Source organism: Coffea eugenioides, chromosome 3, assembly GCF_003713205.1.
Source record: "Coffea eugenioides isolate CCC68of chromosome 3, Ceug_1.0, whole genome shotgun sequence".
NCBI classification, from domain to species: Eukaryota; Viridiplantae; Streptophyta; class Magnoliopsida; order Gentianales; family Rubiaceae; genus Coffea; species Coffea eugenioides.
In genome coordinates, this window is record NC_040037.1 from 42,638,180 (window position 1) to 42,661,841 (window position 23,662).

The window sequence follows — 23,662 nt, forward strand, 5'->3', positions numbered from 1 at the left end:
ACTTGGCTAAGCTTTTCTTTATCCTTCTTGTACTTGTAACTTGTGATGTTTTTCATTAATGAAGTTATGAGTTTGATTGTTATATCATTCATGAGTAGCTAAATTTCTATATCTAGGGAGTAGATGAAACTTATGGCCAAGTGATATGAATTGAATGTGATTTACACTTGTTGTATCTTGTATTAACTTGTATACTTATACATGCTTGATTACTTGTTGTTATTAAATCACCAATAGCATGTTTATAGTTGTATTACTCATTGAGAAATAGTAAAAACAATGGAATAACATGAATAGAGCTTTAGTTGTAAGTTCATGAGAATAGACATACATTCAAGTGGATGAAATCTGCATTTCATGCATGAACAAGAACAGAGTTAGTTATTTACCAAGAGATTAGGAAAAACTAAGCTATTCTAAGACCATTATTATCATGAGAATGAGATTTTGGTAGTTTTGGAAATAAATCCCTGGTTAAACAAGAGTAGTAACAAGTGTTAAATTCATTCATTTGGATCTTTTGTGCCATAAGTGGAATCTACATCCCTAGATTCAGTTCTTTACTGAAATTTCTCCATTTGTATCTTGCATTTAGTAGATCAGATTTGTAGACAATAGCAATATAATTTTTCTACTCAATCTCATTATAAGTCTAAATAATAGAGAAAATAAGGACCCAGTACTTGTAGACATTGCTCCTCGTGGGATCGACCCGATTAATGCCCTAAACTACTAGTTTGGCCTGTATACTTGCAGTAAACGGGTATAAATTGGAATTAAACTTGCACTTACATTAAAAACCGGTCATTATGCTCTATTCTTTTTGTTATTTTTTATATATAAAATTGTTGAAATGATCAAATCAATATCACAATGGGATTTTCTTTTGTTTTTATACTCTAAAGTCTTTAAAAATTCATAATCTCTTATTTAAAACATATGAGACCAGACCTTGATTGGATGATTGCCGATCTGAACATCGATTATACAAAAATTCATAACTCTTATTTAAAGAATATGAAAACTCATCTCCCACTGTCCCACTCGCCATATTTGATTAAAACTCTTCCATTTTGCCCTACAATTGCAAGTCTTTCTATTCTACATTATTTCATATAAAAACTATTTGGGATTTTTCATTTATTTTTTATTCTAAATTGTTTAAAACATGGAAATTTATTTTTTAAAGAATAAGGGAAGTGATTCTGAATGGATACAATGACCTGCACATGAAATGCAAATGGCGTTGGTGGGTGCATTGTTATTAAACTCGGTTCGACTCGACGGTTCAATTGGTCAAGTCGGTGAACCAGCAACTGACTCAGGCTGGGTCTTTAATTGAATATTTTGAGAAGATGTTGAAGTGATGGTTTTAACATGGGACCTCACATATAGGAGTAAAGTGCAATCACTACTAGACCAACAACCTATTTGTTGGTTGTTTAGTTCTTCTTTGTATTATATATTAGACCTTTATTCTTTTTTTCTTCAGAACAAAATTTATTTAGAATCTTTTAATAAAATTTTATTATTCCCAAATTCTATAAGTTATGAAATGCATTTAAAAAATAACATAATACACAATTTAGTTTAAAGGCAAATATTGTTCTTAATTACCTTTTGCACTTAAAATTCATAAATAAACTAGATAATTACACATAGACAAAATTTTATAGTTTGGTGGATTACTAATTAAATTTAGGTTTTGTTGATTCTTATAAGAATTAATGATTCTATAATAAATTAGACTAACTGAGCATTTATTATGGCATAGTTTATTATAGTTTCAACCATATAAAAAATTATGAGACATAATATTTAAGTATATTTAGTAACCCATCAGTTGAACCACTCACCTACTGATTGAACCAATAACCCATTGATTCACCTCTTTTGTCGGATTCCTCCCCGAATTGGATATAATAACTATGGGTAGGTGTCAATTCACGCTTGAAGAGGAAGTCAACTTAACGTGCTAGTATGTATTAGGGCTAAATGGGTCCAATCAATATAGTCAATTCAACATAGATTAATAATAGTGAAAGTAAAGTTAGTTTTTACATAAATTTAAATGGGAGAGAAACTTGGAGAGTTAGGATTTTTTTTGTGATAAATTGGAGGTAGACCTGTCAATCGGGCCTAATGAGTCGGGTTTTGATAAGTTCAAGCTCAACTCATTTAATTTGAAATATTTTCGGGTTTCGGGCTATGGTTTCGGGTTCATAAATGTGAAGTTTATACTCAACTCATATAATATTCGGGTTATGAGACTTAATCGGGTTTAGCCCAAACTCACTTATTACTCCTTAATTTTCTTAATATAATTACTACAACTATTAAGTTGTAAAACTAATTTAACATTTACAAGACTATAATATTAAAACTAAACATGAACAAATAATAGTTCTTAAAAAGTGTATAAACCAAAAATTTTTCAACAATATTTATATTTAATTCGTTCAAAATGCATGAAAAATAGTAACAAAACATGCGATCATAAGCCAAGACATCTTTAAAAGTTGAAACTTTTTTTATAATCTTGTGATTTAAATCCAACTATGCTTGATGATTTGTGTTTGCAGACCAAAAAGAAATCAACCAATATTATGCCAATACAAAAATTTACTCAACCAATAAGAAATGTTAGAGATTTAGTTATGTATTACTAATATTGGTTCTCAAGAAAACTCATGGAAGAGTCTTTAGATGTATTTTTGTGCTTTGTAATTTATATATATATTTAGTATTTAGTAATAATATATTTGGATATATAATTATACATAATATCAAAATATAAATATTACATATATAGGTAATTAAAGGGTCGGGCCTATATCGGGTTTGAGCCTAATAAGGCCCAAATTCGGCTCATATTTAATTTGGACCTAATTTTTAGAGTCAAACTCAGACCGGTTCACTAAATGGTCGGGTTCATCGGGCTTTTTGTCGGGCCGAACGAGTCGAGTTCAGGTTGGTCCAGCCCCATTAATAGTCCTAATTGGAGGGTTAGGCTTCTTAAAGTCAAAAAAAAAAAAATGATGAGCCCCATATAACTGTGTTGGATTAGGATCTTTGAATTTTATTTGCTATATTATTAACAAGACGAAGTATCAAGGGGGTATAGTACCAGAAAAATATGAAATGTTCTACTCCTCTTGTTCGGGGGTCTTTTCATCTTGATCATTGTTTTCTCCTGTTAAGTTTTATTAAGGAAGTACAATTAGTTTATGTAATCATGTTTATTGGCACAAATTATCATTATCATTATTGTATACACACACATACACATGCACAGAGAGAGTAAGCTCTAACTATTGTTCACATTCTTGATAATATAGCCTTACTATGAAAAGTAAAGAAGAAGAAGAGCTAAACATTGATAACCTCGTATATTTAAATTCTTGTAGAGAGAAAATTAAATTGAGACTCTGAAGTTTGGGAAACTTTCTATCTTTGATTAGATTGGATGTAACTCACGTGATCAAATTTATCATTGTAATCCAATTGAATAAAACATACAAGAAAAACTCAAGAATAAAGATGGGAGAATGGGATACAATGCGGGAGTTGATGCTTGCAATTGAAATTCATGTGGCACTAAATACATTTCTGCAGAAAAGGTTTTAAGAAAAAAGTTATTTTGGCAAAGAAACTCCTCACTGGACGAACTCGAATGATTATTTCACTTGGATTCTTGATTTCAAGAAACGATGCAAAACTTGACAGTGCAAATTTTCATATTGTGGGACTTTTACTGACTTAGAGCCTGGTGGTGGAGTTTATCTGTATTCATGTTAATTTACGTTAAATGAGGAGTATGTTGACACCAATGTCACCAACACATATTTGTAATCACTATACTACAATCTCTTTTTCCTTGAAATGCTCATTCCAATATTTTCTTGTAATCTTCTTATTTCTCAAAACATCTTAGGAAAGCTTTTCCCAACTTCATCCTAGAATGCCCAAATGAGGAAGAAGTCAAGTTTATCCTTATAAATCTTTTTACTCTATCACCACATTTTAGAATATTTGTGAGCTCGATTAATTGTTAAATGTATTTTTCTTAATAAATAAATTTTCTAGTATTTAAAATAATTTTTTCTTTTTCAATAGCAAACAAATATTTTAAGATATTTTATTCTTTGATGTTTTAACAATTATGTGAATTTTATGTATTTCATATAAAAATGAAAACTTAATAAAATTTAAAATATATTGTATTTGTTTGGCTTCATGTATTTTATATTTATATTGCTAATTAATTAATTATATTACTAGCAGATGTAAAATTTTAACATAAAAATATTTATGCTAGATTGAATTAAATATTACAATTGAAAATTTTTAATATCAATCATCAATTATTTTGAAAGCAAAAAATATCAAAATTCCATGTAAACAAACATAACATAGTATAACAAACAAAACATGTTATGTCCTATAAATTAATACAAATAATTTTTATATTATATTTATAATTTTTATTTATATTTATTTAAATGATGCCAAGGATGGAGTGGAAGATGGGGTAAGGGAATGCTCTCTCGTCTCATGCCCCATTTAAAATAGGGGGAAAAATTGTTCCTCCTACCCGATTACTCCCCTACGAGGCGGGCATTAGCGCCGCATTGCTATTCCTATATGTTAGGTGATAATATGACACAAAGTAAATGTTGAGAGGTAAATTTGTTTTCTTTAAGGATAGTTGAGAGGTAAAGTCAAAATCAAGATACATCTTAGGCGAATTAATTGTAATTAAGCCTTTATTTAGTTTTATTTTTAATGGTTAAATGCACTTAACCCCATGAACTTTGCCCTCAGTTGTAATTAACCTCCTGAACTCATTAAATAAGCATTTTGTTTCTGGTTGGTGTTTTAGGATAAAAGTGCCCCTTCTATGGTAATTATTTTTATATTTATATTTCTCCCTATTTTCCGTTTTCTACTTGGTCCTTTTATTTTGGTTTTAAATTTTTTCTCCCTACTCTCTTGTGACTAATTATTTTTTTCATTTTACTATTATTATCTATATATCATTTTTAATCTTGTTATACTTATTCTTTTTAAATTTATACCTTTTTGTTATTAGAAAAAAGAATGATCACGAAATCTATACTATACAAAGTATATGTTAGTTTTGTGCAGATAACCTGTCATATTGTATTTAAATTAATACACCTAGAGCTTTTAATTATTAATTGTAAAAGTAACAAATAAGCAAATCGTAATAACATAATGTTTAATCGATTGTACATAATAATTTATTAGTTACTTTGCTTTAGTTGGTATATGCTTTTAATTATTAAATATTAAAAGTTCTAATTTGCTAATATTTGTTTAAAAGGTTAAATTGCTAGTTATATACGCTTTTCGTTATGATAGGCATAGTATTTTCTCATGCCATATAGTTTGTCATGAATTCCCAAATAATATACCTAAATAAATAAATAAGCTAAAATAAGAATGGAACTATAAGTAAAAGAAAATTACGATATTATAATAAGCATATAATTAGTAATAATAATAGGAAATTGAAGGAAATAGTGACACAGGGATGTGAGCAAAAGTTATAAAAAAGTAAAAAGAAAAAAAAAGTGGCAGATAAGAAAAAAATAGAATAATAAATAACTAAAGAGAAAAAGAAAATTATACAGCAGGACAAAGTGCCTTGTTAATGAGTTTAGTTCGATCAAGCGTGACAGGGGTAAATTTCAGGGAGGTTGGGTGCATTTTACCCCACACTTTCTAATGCATCGTGGCATAATCTAATTGGTGACGGACTAATTCGCCGCCGCCGTCCTACATACACACTCAAGAAGACACCTCCTCCAACTTCCTCCCCGTTGCGGCAGTCGGTCGGCTTCCCAATCCCTTTCTCGGGTAAAAAACCACACACTCGCTCACACTCTCACACACACAATACACCATTTTAATTGCTGGTTTACTTGAAAGTTCCCATTTTGAATTCTGGGTTATGTTTTTCGAAGACCCTCTTGTCCTCTCGTTTAATTTTATCTTTTATATATTTGCATTTGCAGTATTCCGATTATTTTCCATGGCCTTTAGATTTTGGTACAATTCTATTGAATTCAACTTTCTCAGTGTCTTAATTGTACATGATTTAATTTTTGTTTGCTTTATTGAATTACTTAATCTTAAGCTGGTTTTATATGATCAGTGAGCTAGTAAATGGGCATTGGAGAAAGTATATAATGGAAGCGGCTGAATTGTGTAGCATATTTTATGCAATTTATCGTTTAGTATGGGATGCAGTGCTGGACTAGCTTAGCTGTTGGAAAACTTAATGGATAAATAATAGGAAAATATAGGACTTGGGGATGGAATGAGTACTGTGGATTGTTTCATGTGATTTTCAAAGCCAAGTATAGGTAATACGAATTTTGGACATTATGTGGTGGGCTGCAATATTCATTTTAGAACTTGAAATTTTTGGCCAAATCTTGACATGTTATCGTATAGGATAATAGGGATTGTTTCGTGGGTTTTGCGAATTCTGGACATTAATTAGTTGGCCCCATAGACATTTTTAGAACTAGAACTTTTGGCCAAAATTTTGCACTTGCCATCTGGATTCAATCCTGCTGGGTGGTGTTGCATTATGTTTTCTTTGATGTTGGGAGAAAAATGATAAAGTGAATGTATCAATGATGTCATACGCATGAATGGATCTTTTGACTGGAGCCTTGAAGTTTGCCCTGTAAGGTTTCAGAGAAGGTAGTGGGTGGGAAGTTGGGAGGGATTATATGGGGCTTCGTAGCTGGATTACTTGGCTGCTGAATACTGAGGGACTCAGAGCTTTAAGTGTGGTGATTTTTCAGTTATGATACTATGTTGGTATAAAGCTATTGTCAAGATCTTAACCCTTGGAAGATCATTAGTTTATAGATGTTTGCTTATTTTGTGACTGTAAGATGTTGGAATTTTCATGCAAGTTTAATTTGGAAAGTTCTGAACTTTGTCTTTGCATTGTTTGGTGCATTATTTTGTGCTACACATTCGTGATTATTGATGCTTCAGGAAAACTTATGGAAGTATCCTGTTTCTTTTCTGCTTTTCAGCTTGTTAAAGCTTGTGTGATAATTAACTCACTTTGTTTGTATGTTGGAAATTTTGAGGCAACTTGTCTGCTGATGGGCTTAGTGATCTGAAGTTAAAGTCATATTGCTACTAATAAAAATTATCAGAGAGAATTATTATGTGGTGCTCATTACAAAAAAGTTGGATGCATTAATGTATTTTGCTTGGTTATGGAACATGAGCTAGTTTCTTGATTTGCATACCTATTCTCTTTGCACATTCTGAATTATCTTAAAACTTATACTATATCAAACATTGAATGTTGCTTCATGTCTGGTCCCTTTTTGCGTGGGCTTGGAAACCTAGATGTTATTACTAAATCATTCTTCTTTTCCATGAAGGTTTAATTGGGAACTGGTTAAGTCCGAAATATCAGAGCATCCAGCCTGCCCATAATGGCAACAGGGCAGTCACCATCCTTGGAAATCTTTGTGAGAGAACCAGATGGTTTTGTTATTTGGAATGGACCCCCTTTTGCAGATGGTCAACCCAGTGTCAAGCTCGATAAAGTCCAGTGCTCCAGTGCAAAATTCAGTGAAGATGGATTGAAACTCATGGTTATGAAGTCTGACTCACAAATTAACATTTACGATTGCAAAACGTGGAGAGAGATTAGGTCTTTTCAAGTTCCAAATGTTCTTGCAGCCACCATGTCCCCATGTGGTACTTATCTTCAGACTTTTCAGAAATCAACATCACCACAGGATAAAAATGTGGTCTTGTGGAGGATAGACCATGGTGATTCTGTTCATCATCTGTCGCAGAAGAATATGACCAAAGCAACATGGTATTTTTTTACAACTTCCTCTGCTTGCTAAACTTTTGACTGCATGGATGTTAGATTTCAGGTGATTTTTTCCTGTGATCTTCAGGCCTTCAATAAAATTCAGCCTTGATGAAGCTATTGCATGTCGTCTTGCAACCAATGAAGTTCAATTTTTTGATCCTGAGGACTTCTCTAAAGGTATAGTCCATCGGCTTAGAGTTCCAGGAATGGCTGCCGTAGAGCTTTCGAAGACACCTGGAGCATATGTGGCAGCATTTGTTCCAGAATCAAAGGTACTTAATCCACTGCTTAGAATTGATTCTTGGAAGCATGCTGTTAGAAATGGAATAAGTGGTTACTTGTTTGATATTGCTGGAGAGATTGCATCTGTTGTTCAGTATTCTATAGATATATAATAGTGACTTTCATATTTATTTCATGTTTAGAAAATTGTTTTGAAAGCTCTTACTGTAGCTTTAGCATGATGATATCCATTTCAAATAAAGAGAATCGAAAGAGTAAGGTTACCTTAAAAAAAAAGAGGCTTAGATTACCTTTTTAGATCATAAAGATAAAAAAACATATAAAGATAATTCAGAGCCCTAGGATGCCGTACTTCACTATGAATTGTTATTAAATTTATCTCTCTGTAGGGAATGCCAGCTAGCGTTCAAATATTTGCTACTGGAAAAGATGTGCAGAGCCCTGTTGCTCGACGAAGTTTCTTCCGTTGTTCAACCGTGCAACTGAATTGGAACTCTGGTTCTACAGGGTTACTTGTCCTGGTACAGTCAGATGTTGACAAGACAAACCAGAGTTACTATGGAGAGTCAAAGTTAAACTACTTGACTACGGATGGAACCCATGAAGGACTTGTCCCCCTGCGTAAGTTTCATAGCAAGCTTCCTCGTCAACTGATACTTCTGTATTCTAGAAATGAAGCCGCAAATAACTGATACTTTGACTTGCTGGCAGGTAAAGAAGGCCCTGTACATGATGTTCAGTGGTCATGTTCGGGCAAAGAATTTGCTGTTGTTTATGGATGTATCCTCATCTTTTTTCTTCTCACGTCTCTAGCCCCAAAGCTGGAAGAGTTGCTGTTTTGTCATCCTAAACTATTTGTGAAATACAATTACTATAGTCAACCTGATATATGAATGATTGAAGATGTTGCCTTTCTCAGTTTAATCCTCTGGCTAAAGCTTTAGTGTGATGGCTTCTGCTTGGTGTTATCACACCCTTCTGCTCCTTTTCTTTTCATTTTGATATCTTGTACAGTTTTACTGATTGCATTGTTCCATCACCGTATCCTAATGTCCATATAATCTACTAAAACTAAAAGGAAGCAGCCCAGCAAGAATAAAATGCAGAGGCATTGGTCTATTAGCAGCACATTTGAGATGTGCACTTATGTTTGTTTTCACTCATTTCCTTGTACAAATCCCCAAGCCCAAAATTCATCAATATCTGCATTCTTACTGCTGTGAGAGGCAGATCATGTAAAGGTGATATACCCATTGTAAGCATTGCCCTGCAATTCATTGGTTGTGAACTTCTTTTTGATTACCATCCTTTATCAAATCATAACTAGTGTGTGTATTCTTTGAGATGGGATAGTGGACCATGATTTCTATGATTTTCCACTCTACCTATAACCACAGGCTAATGTGGACAACCAAGTTTTATGGGTGTGTTTGTTGTGTTGGGGGGGGGGGGATATAAAACTGGAGGCTTTATCTTTCTAGTGGAACCTTTTTTTGGGTCAATAATTGGCTGTAGTATAAAGCAGAGTGAGGACATTGTGGAAGTAGTATTCTATTACTTGCAAAATATCTGTGATGAATAATTAGCTTCTTGTCATGTGCTCTAACATGGGAAGGATAAATTTGAATTCAACCTACCATAAAACTATTCTATATTGACCCTTGGAATTTTGGGACATACCAGATGAATTTCATTCTCATGAGCCCATTGTTCACTACTTTTTTGTCCTTAAAAAATTTATTTATGTTCTGCATAATGCATATTACCCTGTTTCCTTTATATGTTGTAGTTTCTATTGTTCAGGATGTTTTAATGCTTGCTTGTTGGCAAATATCCTATAAAAGGAATGTAATTGTAGATTTTGCTTGAAAGCAAAGAAATCACGAACCTGTAGATTTCCTTTGTTAACTATGTTATTGCCCATCAAAATTTGGGGCCTGAGTTCAATTTTCAGTTTTATTTTTTTGCTTACACATATAGACATAAAGCGCTAATTTTCTCACATTAAGAGGTTTTCTACTTTTTTGTAATTGGTTATTTTATGCATGATCTATTTATTTGCTTGTGTGATGTAATTGCAAAAGCTTCTCTCCTTTCCTTCAACTTAAGAAAGAAAATAAGACTTCTATACTCCAAAAAATTCTGCTTCTCTGTCTCAGTCTGTTGATACTTATTGAGGAAAATTATTAGTTAATCCATCTCCCTTATTCCATTTTAGTGATTTTTCTCCAGTTGTTGCACCTTCCCTACTTTAAGCATTCCTTGACAGATGTCTAGTTATGCCTGCGATGGCGACGGTCTTTGACAAGAAGTGCAATCCTCTTCTTGAGCTTGGAAGTGGCCCTTATAATACTATTCGCTGGAATCCTAAAGGAAAGTGTATCCTTTATATAGAATTGTTATTAAAATCATGAAGGCTGTAAGTTGGCCTCGAGAATGTATTCACGTCTTCACAAGTTTTATTGGTTTTGCCTTAATTCTACGCGTTGCAGTTTTATGCTTGGCAGGGTTTGGAAACTTGCCTGGAGACATGGTATGTTGCTCTATTAAGTTTGCTTTTTGTTTTTACGTTATTTACCAAGGAAGTGTCTTCCATTTATTAGTAGTTCAAGTGCTGTCAGGTTTTTGTACCATTTTCTGTGTAGATAATGCATCTTACTACATTGAGTTTTAATGGCATGTAGTACTTCGATTTTCTTTATTTTCCGTGAATAATGTTCTTGAACATTTTGGTGAGGTCTGGAAGCTTTGGTTGTTATGCTGCTTTATTAATGCTATTCTTGTCATCTTCATGATTACATAAGAAAGGAGCTGCAGGGTCTTCCGTGAAGCTTCTTGGGGAGAGCCAAATTCTTTAAAGGTCTCTTGCTTTGTAATGACAGAGAAATTTATACACGATTTTGGACCATTGGTATTCAAGAAGAAGAAGAAATAGTCACAAATTGGAGAATATTGGAATCTGATGGTGTTGCTAGTTTCTTGCCCATACTTTTACAGAGAGAATGAGAGATAGATGTTAAGATGAAGTTGATCCCAGCATGGAAAAATAGAGAGAGAGGGATTAGTAGACTGAAACTGGTTTCTGCGCCACTGCTTTTGTTATTAACTGATCACGTGTTTGCAAGCAGACCTTAAGTTTATACCAGTTTGGGAGAAAAAAGTGATTTGGTTCGATCATTTGATCTGCAAGTAATCATTTTGAAAAGCATAGTTATAAATTGGTCGTTTAAGAATAAGAAACTAGTTGTCTGGAATCTAGCTCTTAGATTTTCTTTTTTTTTTTGGTTGGCTGGACATCAAGTACAGAGTCAACAAGGGAGGTTATTCTGTTAATGCTGTATTGGCGTGCCTTTTGCTTTGGGATAAAACGATGCCTCCTAGTAGTCTGAAATAACACTGTTGTTGCTTTTAGCTGAAAAAGTATGTTTGACAATCTTCCCTACCGTTAGTCCTGAGTAGTACGCTCTGGATCTTCTATTCTACTCAAAAAACCTGATTACTATAAGTAGAATATCTGATGACTATTTTACATAGACTCTCTCTAGTAATACATGCTTTTGTTATCTGGACTGACAGACGCTTTTTTTTGTAACTTTGTTGTGTGCAGTAAAGATAACATCGTTCTGGTATACAATATTGTGTAAGTTTAAAATGAGAAATGGTACCTAAATTAGCACTGTTAAGTAAGCCAAACTTCTGGGACGATATAATGTTAACCCCATCCAGAAGGCATTGGAGGCGATACTTCTTTGCTTTTTCTCCTTTTGTGGAGTGTTGCAGCTTCCTTTGATGATTCGCCATCTCTTTGATATGATAAAATATCCAGGTTCTCTTTGATACAAAAATATACTGATTGTCTTTCACAATTATATCTTTAGCAATACATCTATGTATGACATTTAGCTGTGTTGCTACAATCATGTATACACCCAAAAAGCTTAATGGTCGCTGGTCCAATCTTGTTTCAGTTTTTTCTTTTGCAAAATTTGTAAACCAACTTATGTCAATCTCTGTTGCTATTCTTCTCTACATAGGAATCATTGATGGTATGGATCACTTGCCTGTCCTTTTTAATGCTGAAAAAGCAATACAAAAAGAATTTGCATTTTCGTGACTACGTAATAAATGTGATGTGGTTAAACGAATTTGGAAAGACTTGTTTCCTTTAGCTGCAGGATTAATATTTGGTCTTTCCTTCCCTTTAATGAATTATCTACATTTTTGTTTGGTAAATATTGGTTTGCCTTTTGAATGGATGTATACTGTATAGGAGGGTTTGCTATGATGTGACAAGTCCTTTAATATATTTTGTTTTGCAGCAGTTTAAGTTGTACCACCAATTTTGATCTCTTCATGATATCCAGCTCCTTTATTTTGCTTTGTAGGCATTCTGGGATTATGTGGAAAAGAAGCAGCTTGGAACCACAAAAGCCGAATGTTCTGTGACAAGTGAATGGTCTCCAGATGGCCAATATTTTATGACTGCTACCACAGCTCCAAGGCTACAAGTTGACAATGGGTATGAGTATAGCTATTCATAGTCATTTAGCTTGTTGGAGGAGAAGTTTTGTAAGTTTACCATGTAATGATTTACCAAGCAAAACTTAAGCCTTTGATGTGGTAAAAGTTTGCTGCAAATTTCTTAAGACTACCTAGTGTATTGGTGGGGTATCTATCAAAGGACTTAAATTCATACACTGGCAGAAGAGTTTTTATTTTTAGTTAATATGGTTCATCTGGATTTGACTCCTAATTTTATCAAGATTCTGTAATTGTTTAAAATCCTTGAACAATGAGATAACAAGAGTGACATGAAATTGACCTAGTGAAACTTTCCCCCTGTTTAGTATGCCAATCTACATCTCTTTTCTGTGAACTTCATGCCTGTCTTGGTTTCTTAATGAAATTCATCAGTAGTAGTAGCGCTGAAAATATGAAAATGGCTTAGATCTTGCTTTTGATGTGGATATGCTTACATTAGTAAATTACTTTATGAAATGGAAAATTTGAAGTGCCAAGGTGGAGACTGTAGTTCCTTTTGAGTTATTAATTCCCCCCCTCCCCCCTCTCTCTCTTCCAAAAGTGCAGTTTTGGTGATTAATGCCTGATTATGGGTTTTATTGTCTTTTTAAAAGGATAAAAATCTTTCACCACAATGGATCTTTGTATTTCAAAGAGATGTTTGACAAATTGTATCAGGTCAGTGCTGTTGGTACTTATTTGTGTGGATTTGTAACAGAAAATTTGCTTTTTTTTGGGTTGATTATTCATGCTAGCTATAGTAACAGGCTGACTGGAAACCAGAATCACCAGATAGGTTTGGTGAAATTGCAGAACTGGGCAAGTCCGTGGAATCCTTGAAAATTGATGGAACAAAACCACAAGGTTCTTTTCCTTTGCACTCAACTCCCCTTTTCCAAAGCAGCATGACTTTTGTATCTTTTTCCTACTACTGAATAATTTTTCAAATTATGATGGAATTATCAGGACAAGGGTCAAAATCCTCCCAGGTTTCCTCAAAACCAGCCAATGCTCCTGCACAGAAACCTGCTGCTTATCGACCACCTCATGCTAAAGCTGCTGCAGCTGTTCAGGCACAGGTATAATTAAAATTTGCACATACTTCTTGTATCAATTTAACATAACCAAAACTCTAGTGGGACCAAAAGTTGTGTTCAAATCAAAGTTTCCAAGTTGTTTTCCTCCTGGTCTGCTTTTTCTTCTTTTAGGTTCAGTTGTTTTTTCCTCTCCCTGTTCTTCTTCAACAGTGATTCATTTATCCCTTTTTTTAATTTTTCTTCATCTTCATGACCATATTTGACTATGATTTGAAACTTAATTGGTGCCTTGGCAATCAAGATGAATTAGAGATATCCTGAAGCTATATTTCTCCAAAGGAACTACAGTATTAACATAAAGGAAATATCTTTAAGTAATTACCTCAATACCATTTTACTTCAGTTGAGTCACTTGGGAAACATAAGTAACAAGTTGCTGCTTCATTTGGCTGCACTTGCATATAATCTTTGTTATGATGACTACCATGACTGCCGTATGCAGTAGGTGAGAAGCTGTAAACTCTTCTTTGCGAAACAGTTTTTAGATGCAACTAGTCCTAGATGGTAAGGGAATTGGAGCCACATATTTGAAGACGTAACAGTTAGAAGCATGCTAATATTGTTTATGCTGAGGGTTAGATTGCCCAATGTACTCTTTCTCAACACAAGTACTGCTAGTGTCCCCACCAGGTAGAATTTCATCAGGAAGATTGCTGTCACTCTTGTTGGGGCATCGCTCTATGATGATGAAACTGAGGGAATTTGGCAAAAAATGACGGTCACAGAGGAGGATTATTACTGCTTCTTGTATTGATCTCTAAAGAGACTTGATGTTTCAGATGCATAAATTTAGGAAGCAGCCACACAACAAAGATAATTCAACTAAACATTTTGGATACGCTAAAAAAAAATGGATACATACGGAGATGACATTTATAGCATACAACTGATGTCCTATGCAGAGGCAGGACTTTCCAAAGTCTTTGAAATGTGCTTAATCATGAAGATCACGCATGGGTAGTGATCCTTGCTGATTTCAACGTAAAAGCTGTTGTTGATTACCTTGATGTGCTGCCATCAACATACTGTTATTGACCCTGTCAAAGATATGAATAATTTCTCTGTGGTACTTATACACCATTACTAACATAAGTTAGTTCCATACCTGGACAACATACAAGACCTTAAGATATCACCTCGTCGGATCTGCTTTTTACTATTTCCTTGCAGGAAATTCAAGAAACCATGATACACTTTTCCAGTTGTATCATAGTTATTGCTGTATACTTTTCCAGTTGCAATTCTCTTATTAAGTTTTGGTAAAACAGATTTTGACAATTTCATGTAGCTTAAGGATTACCGTCAGAAGCTCTTGCTTTTGCATAGTCATTATTCGTGTAATATTTTGATCGATTGCCGTATTTGACAATATTTTAAAATGTTTTTACAGCTATTTGGTGGAAGCTCTTCAGGGTAAGTATGCTATGCAGCTTGGATGCTGATTCTGGCTTCTCTCTTGATATTCTTATGAAGATTTATTTGTTGTCATAATCCAATTATTCTGCTTCGTGTTGCAATAATGTAGAGAATTGAGCAGGAATGCATTAAAGAACAAGAAAAAAAGGGAGAAACAAAGGGAGAAAAAAGCTGCTGAGGCTGGTGGTGGTGCTAGTGATGCATGAGGTGCAGGACTAGGATGTGTTTGATGATCATGATGATTTTTGGGCATTTGCTGATTGTTTCAAGAAATATGATGTGGAACTGTACAACCTTTCAAGTATTCCCAGAGAGGAATGCACTGTAATATTACTCGTCTTTTTAGGGGGTTTTAACCCCATATTAACAATTTTGTAGTGAGAATAGCACAGATATGTAGGTATGTTGGAGAAGATTGCATTTGCTGTGGAGTCCTTTCGGAAGGAATTTAGGAGAGGTGCATGCTTTTCTGATTAATTATACTCATCTTCGTATGCTACAGGATTACTCAGCATTTTGGCGAACTAACATGTGGTTCCTTTAGTTCATGAAATGGTGTATTTAACCATATCTTAAGGTGCACTTTTATCAGGATCTGTCATAGTAGCCCATTTACCGGAAAAAGCATTGGTCCCATTTCGTTTGGAGGACGCGCTTTTTCTTCTTCTTTTTGTGCTAATCTAGGTTGTTTACGGTTGGATAGAAGGTGCATTTGTATTCAAATCTGAACCAATTTTCCTTAAATGGATGGTTGACTACGCCACTGGCCATTTGGTCCAGTGGTCATCACCTTTTTTGGTGATGTTGGAGGTTAGGGGTTCAATCCCTGCTTCCCACAAATTTGCCACACTATGTGGCTGGCTTTTGTCCCCGCGGGGTAGCTCGAACGGTCCGCTCCCCCTCCTTAAGGTATGGCGATCTTCCTGACTTGTCCAGGGTTTGAGTCCCGCTGTTAACGTGTTCGGTGTGGAGTGGGGCCTCCTCTCCTGGGTCGCAGGAAATTAGTCGGACCCCGTAAGAATTGACTCGGACACTCCTGTGTTGAAAAAAAAAAAAAAAAAAAAAAAAAAGGATGGTTGACTACATTTAGTTTACTGAGGGTTAATTTATAAAGTAAATATCCTGCATTTAGCTTGAAAGTCAATCTGTCTATTATTTTCTTCTCTCCTATCTCTACCCTTTTCTTCCTACATGCAACGTAGCATATGATAGTTCTTGATGAACTAGGAAATCAATACAAAGCAAGCTTATATGTTTCCATAATTCCATTGTATTTCAACTTATGTCATGCTATTGTTGTAAGAGGATGGGCCCTGTTAATTCTAATCCAAGTCTGCTGGAAGCAATAATATAGCAACTTCTCTCCTTAGTATCTTAGTAGGGTGCATTTTCCAACTAAAGTTTGACAGCAATATCCTTTTCAGGCAAACCAGGTGATGACTCCTACGTGATAAGAAACTACAAATCAGGTCTGCAACTATAGTCCCAGCAGGAAGACCATAACCATGGAAACATTCATCATAAACAAGTCGAGATATTACGTTTGGCATATGCTGGTCTTTGTTATTTTTGGGATAATATAAGATACCTCCCTTGAGGTTTCTCCCAATATCACCTGGCATTTCTAAGGTTTCAAAACTATCACTTACCTTCCCCTAGTAATTGCAAAAAGACTATATTAACCCTCACTTGAAACATAATTTACACATCAAATAAATGGAGCTAAAAATTTTTAAAAAAAGGAAACAAAAGTCACTTTCTTCTCTTTCGTTTTTCTCCAATATTCTCTCTTACTCATTTTTTGGATGACTGTGCAATTTTCTATTTGAATTATAATAAATTGAATTTTGCTACCTTTTTATAATTGTGATAAAATGAGATATGATTTATTTGCTTATTTTGAGTTATTTTTTATAATAATCAATACAATTTAAAGATTTGGACACGAGTTGAGAAGAAGTTGGGAAAAAAGATAAAGCTCATAAGAATCGGTTTTGAATGTGTAGAGTTAAATTAGTCAACTGTATTTCATTGCAAATATCTTTTTTATTTTTCAAATATATACTTTTATAGACTATAGAATTATGATGTAGTAGTACTACTAGAAATTATTTTTTAAATGATGGTTTTCTTGAAGTAAACAAAGTGATCTAGCAGCACTTTTATTTAGCAAGTAGAAGGATAATATAGGATTTTTAAAAATTTTGTTACACAAATAACAAAAGTAAAGAAGGCAAGTGATATTTTTAAAACTTTAGGGGTGTCAAGTGATATTAAGAGAAACCTCCCCTGAGGTTTCTGATATTATCCCTAATTTTTTTTCATTAATAATCAACCTCTCATTTCATGACTAAATAACAAAGTTGCGATCACAACTCTACCTAAAAAGCATTTTCCCCAGGGGAAGTTTCTTACCACTGCACAACTCAGCCTGTAACCGTGGCAATTTACGACGTAGAAGCAAGAAAAATAAAACTAGCCCAGAATTCAAGAGAACGTCTGAAAAGCTCATAAACTACACTGTACTGCCACCATCATAACTAGTCCAAATGTTTCAAGCAGCGACCGTGAACTAAAGCGCCAGCTGGTTACATAACTAATCTCTCAAGAATTATAGTATTAAATTTAGATGCTTGGAACGAATCAAACTGTGTTAACTTCTTTTGGCTCATATCTTCAAGTCTGTCGTCCATGTACCTTGAACACTGGGGTGCTTGGTAACGTGTCTCGTCTTCAACTTGACCACCTTTCTTCCAAGTGAATTTCTTAGCCTGGTTGCACAGAGAAGTATATCTTCTGGTGTCATGTTTTTAACTGATACAACCCTCTCATTCTTGTTACCTGGTTATAAAGCAAATGAAAAGCCATCTCAAAAGGGAAACTCATGAAACCTAACCGTTGCCTTAATGAGACTTGCCAAATTAATTTAAAAAGAAAAATATTTCAACGAGCCACAAAGTTATGTATCAAGAAGCCACAAAGTTATGTTTCAAGTAAAAGGCAACTGCTCTTACCTTCAAGACATATTAAAGTGCAGAAAAAGCAAAGTGTACATACCACATATAATATGACTCTGACTGTCTTTAGCAATTAAGAGATGAAATAGCTATGCTAAAAATATTTGTAGATAAATTACACTTCCACTTGGAGCAGTAGATGCAATATAACACATTTTGAGAGATGACAAGACAAAGGAACCTAAACCAATCCCATCTATTAAATCTCAATGGGCTTTGACTGCCAGTGTCACAATCAGCAGCTCAGGGTAAATTAGTATACAAAAATGTTTCTGTGGTAGTAAGGTACAGAATAACCTCTGTCCAGGTGCATCCATTAGTTTTGCAGCTGGATAGGCATAATCAATGAGATCAACAGATACAATTTCATTAATTAGTCGTATTGACACAAAGCTCTGAAGGTGCATTTACAAAGACATGCATGTTATTTCAAGCTATTACTGAACTTTGCAACCATATATCCTTTTGATCTGTGTCTAAGGGGCTAAAATTACAAAAAGTAGAGAGATTGAAACGAAGTGAAATTCAAGGCATAGACTAAGAATGAAACATTAATTCCAGAGAACTGGTTTGTCAAGATTGTAAAGATGTTCTTACGGTATAGTCCCTTCAAATATGGATGCTGACCACGATTAAGCTCAGTTACCACCTCCAGCTGGGGATTAATCTCTTTAAATGCTGGCAAATGAGATTCCATGAATGCCCTGGTGTGTTACGGACATGGTTAGTCCTTTCATTGCGCTAGAAGATGACAGGAATCTACAACTTTTTATTTCATATTCCCTCCCATTTAGATTAAAGAGAATTGTCCTTCATCATTAAGATTATATTAATGATATTTTTCTTATCAAAATTGTTTTTCTTTTGGTGAAACAGTGCTTGTAAACTAGCAGATAACTAATCTAAAGCAGGGAAAACTCGCTTTTTATATAAGCTAAACAAATTGTATTATAAGACCACATCCTGGACAGTCAAAATGCCATTCAAAAGCAGCAAAAATGCCAAGTAGATTATAATTTAACCATTCCTTTAATACATATTTAAAAGATTCGACAGAAATAGTAACATAGGAACTTGCACTGTAAAGTTGGAATTGGTCCAGATATACAGATTTTTGGAGTATGATTGAATTTGGGCCTATGTCATATAAAGTATCCTCTTACATAACAAGAAAAATGAGTGGACACAATTTAACTTAGAGTTCCTGATATTGCCACAAGTAGGATTTCTAATGACTTTCACATGTATTCAGTGTTCAATGTTACCCCTTTTAACTTCTATAGTCCTCACAGTAATAGAAATTCGTAACCTACAAAACATTGTGGTAGCAGTCAATCTACATGCATTTAGATATGTCATGTGTCCATTGCTCTGGTGAAAGAAATCCAGTACTATCTATTCACTTGAAAATCACTTTGTATCATAAGAGAACCAATGACATTGACCATACATATCAAATAAACCTTCAACATCAAACGAAATGCAAAAATAAGAATCTAAAATCACTAAAATTGACTTAAGATAATACATCGAGGAGGTATAATTGAAACATTCTCCTCAGAATATGCTAATCTCAACTAAAGAGCTATCACACAGTCAAGAAGATAAATTTGTCATATACAGATTTACCGATTCTCAGGTGATTGTTACTAACTGGGATTTGAAAAGTATAAAGATCAAATTTTTGTCATTTTGAGTACATTCTGTTATTTTCCTGTGGTTGAATCAACGACAAAATCATATCGTACATGTAATCAAGTCAAGTCATTAAAGAAATTTGTACAGGCAAAAGTTCTAAATAAAAGAGCAAGAAATGCAGAAGCAATTAAGAATAGCATACCTGAGGCCTCTACTACTTCCACCCCAGTGACAATAGCTCACAATCAGCTTGTTTAACTGCCACACACCTCTTAGGGCCATCTGGTTATCAAAATTATGCACCCCAACATCAGTAATAGCCATTAAGGGCATAAAACGTGCACCATTTAATCCAATAATAAGAGAAATTTTAACTTGAAAAGGTGGGTAATTTTACATTTTTCTTTGTCCTCTATGTTTTGTAAGGGGAATATGGGGATCTTTCAAGTCTGCAAAAGCCAAGAATTCATTATTATTCCAGTAACACCATGAAGGAACAAAATAATAGCAAAGAATTTGCATATAAACCAGAAAAATGGAGTAATTATTTCCTAAACAGATGATGTTTGCCCTCTTGAATGAGAAACAAGACTGGATTTTTCTCTGAAAATGTCAAGAGTTTGGGTTCCCCAATAAATTCAAACTCTAATATCATGAAAAGGGTTATACCAGAATTTAATATTTCAGTAAAAGATAAGAAGTTTAATATCAAGATGAAAGGAACAGGAAAAAGTCTCAAACTCGAAATGTACCTCAAACGGCAATCTGAAAGGAACCTGTAACAGGCACAGGGAGGCTTGCTGAGGCGTTGGGGGTTTATGGGTTTATCAAACCCATTTAGTAGAAATCATGAGAATTAAAACGGGTAAATTTTAATAAAACCCTCCAAGATATGTGTATGTGACGATTGAACCCACAAATTTGACCCTCGAAAATGGGGATGATTTTAGAAACCTTCCCTAAAGTTTTCAAAAATTTCATTGAATGCCTATAAGGTTTCAAAAATTACACCTACTACCCTTTAATTTAATTGTTTTTGTAATGAAAACTCTTTTTTTTTTTTTTAACTCTATCAGGATAGAGGTGAGATTTAAAAAGCGGAGACAAACCCAACCCCAATAGGGGAGGAGTGAGATTTAAGAAATAGAAACGGAAAAGAGAAATTTGAATCTAAAATATCTATGATTTCGAATTTCTTTTTTAGTAAGTAGACCAAGTCATATTCGATTTATAATAGAACTCTTTAAAAAACATTGACCTAGTAAAAAAATGTAACTGAATAGCCTAAAAAACAAATTGAGGCATACGATGAATTATTTTTAGTTTAATTTGAACTTGAAACGCATGACAAATTAGCAATGGCTTCTTTCCACTTTATAACTGCTGAAAATAATTCTCACTCTAGGAACATTTTGCAACAATTTTCTTCATCTTCTAAAATCTGTTGTCATTTTAATTACTTTCCTTAAAATATCGGGGCTAACTTGAAGAATTCTAGTCTATTTGGAAATTTAGGAGATCGCTCAAGGGGAACATTTGCATGCATTTAGGCAGAAGCCCGAACCAGCAAGATCATCTATACGTCTATGAGTGGGATTAGCGGAAATTTTTTTTGGGGGGTGGGGGGGGGGGGGGGGATTAGCGATTTATGATTCCTTTTTTTTAATATGTTTTTCTAGAATACCTTTCTTTGGTTGGAAAATCGACTTTTAGAATTTTTGTATCCTAGCGTAAATGTGTTTTTATCCTTTTAATTATCGTTTTTTCACTTCAAATACATCATCACACCAGTAGGAAAACAGTACCAAATGTTATTCTAAATTTTTTTTCCCCAATGATATTCGATCCAAAGGGACTACATTTTTCCATTACATTCCCCTGAAAAAGCCATCTAAAAGAAGCCATATTCACAACTCATTCCCTAGTCTCTCATATTGCTCAAGTAAATTCATCCAGTACCACATCCATGAGTGGTCTATTCGTTCCGGTGGAAGATTGGATCAAGTGATAAAATGAGAGGAATTGTACGTAGAAAATTTTGAATTTAAAACTTTTTACTTATTATAAAGGAAAAAAAGGTGTCTGTTCGTCCCGTTGGTAAATGCAAATCTAGGACGATTACTCATTCCGTAAGCATTCCAAACCTTGGAAGTCTTCAAAGTGATAAAATCTGGCTAAAGGCCAAGCCAGTCCTCTCCAAAAGAGTAAAATCACATTGGTGAAACCGTTTGCCATGAACGACTGAACTAATTTGCCTCTCCTTCACAAGTGACATTGATTCTAAAGCCTAAAACTCCATTAGGTAGAAGGACTAATTTCATTTTGCATCCTTCAACTTGTGAACCATTTTCATTATAATAGAATCTAATTTTGGACAAATTATACCTTGAGATTTTTCATACTTGTGACATTTTGGTCTAAGTGTTAATAATGTTAATAAAATTAATCCTTCCAAGCACCTGAGGGATACACATAGTTATTTAGCAGGTCAAATTGTACTTTGCATCCTCAACCTATCACCCTTTTCAACTTTGCGTCCTTATCGTTAATATTTGGAGACATTGAACCGCCACTAATTTTCTTTTAGGGCAAATTATATTTTACTCTCTGTGGTTTAGTATTTTTTTACATAATCCTCTTATGGTTTCAAAAACTATATATAACCCTCTCATAATTTGGATTAAAGTGTCAAAGTGACGGAAATGATCATTCGTAACGGAATCTTTAAAAATGTCGAAATTATCTTATAAATACATGACACACTAACCCCGTATGATTTTTTTACCATATAACCTCCTTATGATTTAATGCTTTATCATATAACCCCCATATAATTTTTAAAATATACACATACCCCCCTTTAGTTAATAAATAATTTTCAACTTTATATAAAGGTATTTTTGACATTTTAGGTGATTCCGTTACAAATGATCATTTCTGTCACTTTGACTCTTTAATCCAAATTATGAAGGGATTATATATAGCTTTTAAAACCATTAGGGGATTATGTAGAAAAATACTAAATCATAGGGGGATAAAGTGTAATTTGCCCTTGCTTTTAATTACACTAATCATAGGGGGATTATGTAATGTGCACTCACACATGCATACACTTTTGCCCTGTGCATTTGGCACTCCTAGCCATTGTCTATTAGAACAATTATTTTTAAAATTTTTATACTTTTATAATTATGGGAATATTAACTAAACAACTAAAAGGGCATGTACAATTTATTTAGACGCTATTAACAGTAAAGGATATTAAATTGTTTGATAATTGATTTATTTATCAATCATTAAACCTATTGAATTTATTGTCAAATAGTTTGAGAAAGTGTATCATAGTTGCTGTTTTTAATGTGTTAAATCAATATCAAGTAGCATACTAATCCTGATAAGACATACAAATTGTTGGATAGTTATATACTCACTCATTCATGTCTTATTATCTGTACATGTTCATCGTAACTGTCATTTGCCGGATGGTTTTTTCCTGCCGGGGCTATAGTTGCAGACCTGATCTAGAGTTTCTTATGATATTGGAAGCACTTTGCACCCAGTTGGCATGTAAAAGACTAAACCCAAAAGGCTGCTAGTTTAACGACTTCCTTCCGCAGACCTGCATCATTATTTAACAGGAACTGTCCTCTTACAACCATAACATGAACTAATTTTCAAGTTTGACGGAAACCTTTAGGTTTGCTTGGTGTTGATTTCCTAGTTGATGGAGAAGCATAATCTGTTATAATGTAGCAGCAAAGGTTGTGAGGAATTGCAATTTGCAAGCATGAAATTGCTGTGTGCCTGTAAAAGAACGAATAAACAAGACTTTAGTACATAGG

General features: G+C 33.9%; 2 protein-coding genes across 3 annotated transcripts; one reads left to right on the forward strand and one right to left on the reverse strand.

Annotated features, from left to right (window-relative positions):
* Positions 1-5,737: 5,737 nt before the first annotated feature.
* Positions 5,738-15,761, forward strand: LOC113766959 (eukaryotic translation initiation factor 2A). The gene is made up of 13 exons (XM_027311121.1): positions 5,738-5,883; positions 7,443-7,888; positions 7,974-8,160; positions 8,521-8,752; positions 8,843-8,911; positions 10,409-10,510; positions 10,624-10,664; positions 12,517-12,650; positions 13,267-13,330; positions 13,420-13,516; positions 13,619-13,731; positions 15,140-15,162; positions 15,275-15,761. The coding sequence occupies exons 2-13, from the start codon at positions 7,497-7,499 to the stop codon at positions 15,369-15,371; spliced, it is 1,551 nt and encodes a 516-aa protein (XP_027166922.1). The 5' UTR covers positions 5,738-5,883; positions 7,443-7,496; the 3' UTR covers positions 15,372-15,761.
* Positions 15,762-17,641: 1,880 nt separating this feature from the next.
* On the reverse strand, positions 17,642-20,635 carry LOC113765671 (54S ribosomal protein L51, mitochondrial-like). Of its 2 annotated transcripts, XM_027309907.1 has the most exons (5): positions 20,573-20,632; positions 20,218-20,269; positions 20,023-20,102; positions 18,780-18,886; positions 17,642-18,006 (listed from the first exon to the last, which is right to left on the reverse strand). In XM_027309907.1, the coding sequence occupies exons 3-5, from the start codon at positions 20,100-20,102 to the stop codon at positions 17,834-17,836; spliced, it is 360 nt and encodes a 119-aa protein (XP_027165708.1). In that variant the 5' UTR covers positions 20,218-20,269; positions 20,573-20,632; the 3' UTR covers positions 17,642-17,833. The 2 variants fall into 2 exon arrangements, with proteins under 2 accessions (XP_027165708.1, XP_027165707.1); XM_027309906.1 differs by lacking the exon at positions 20,218-20,269 and having other exon boundaries at positions 20,573-20,635.
* Between the last annotated feature and the right edge of the window lie 3,027 nt (positions 20,636-23,662).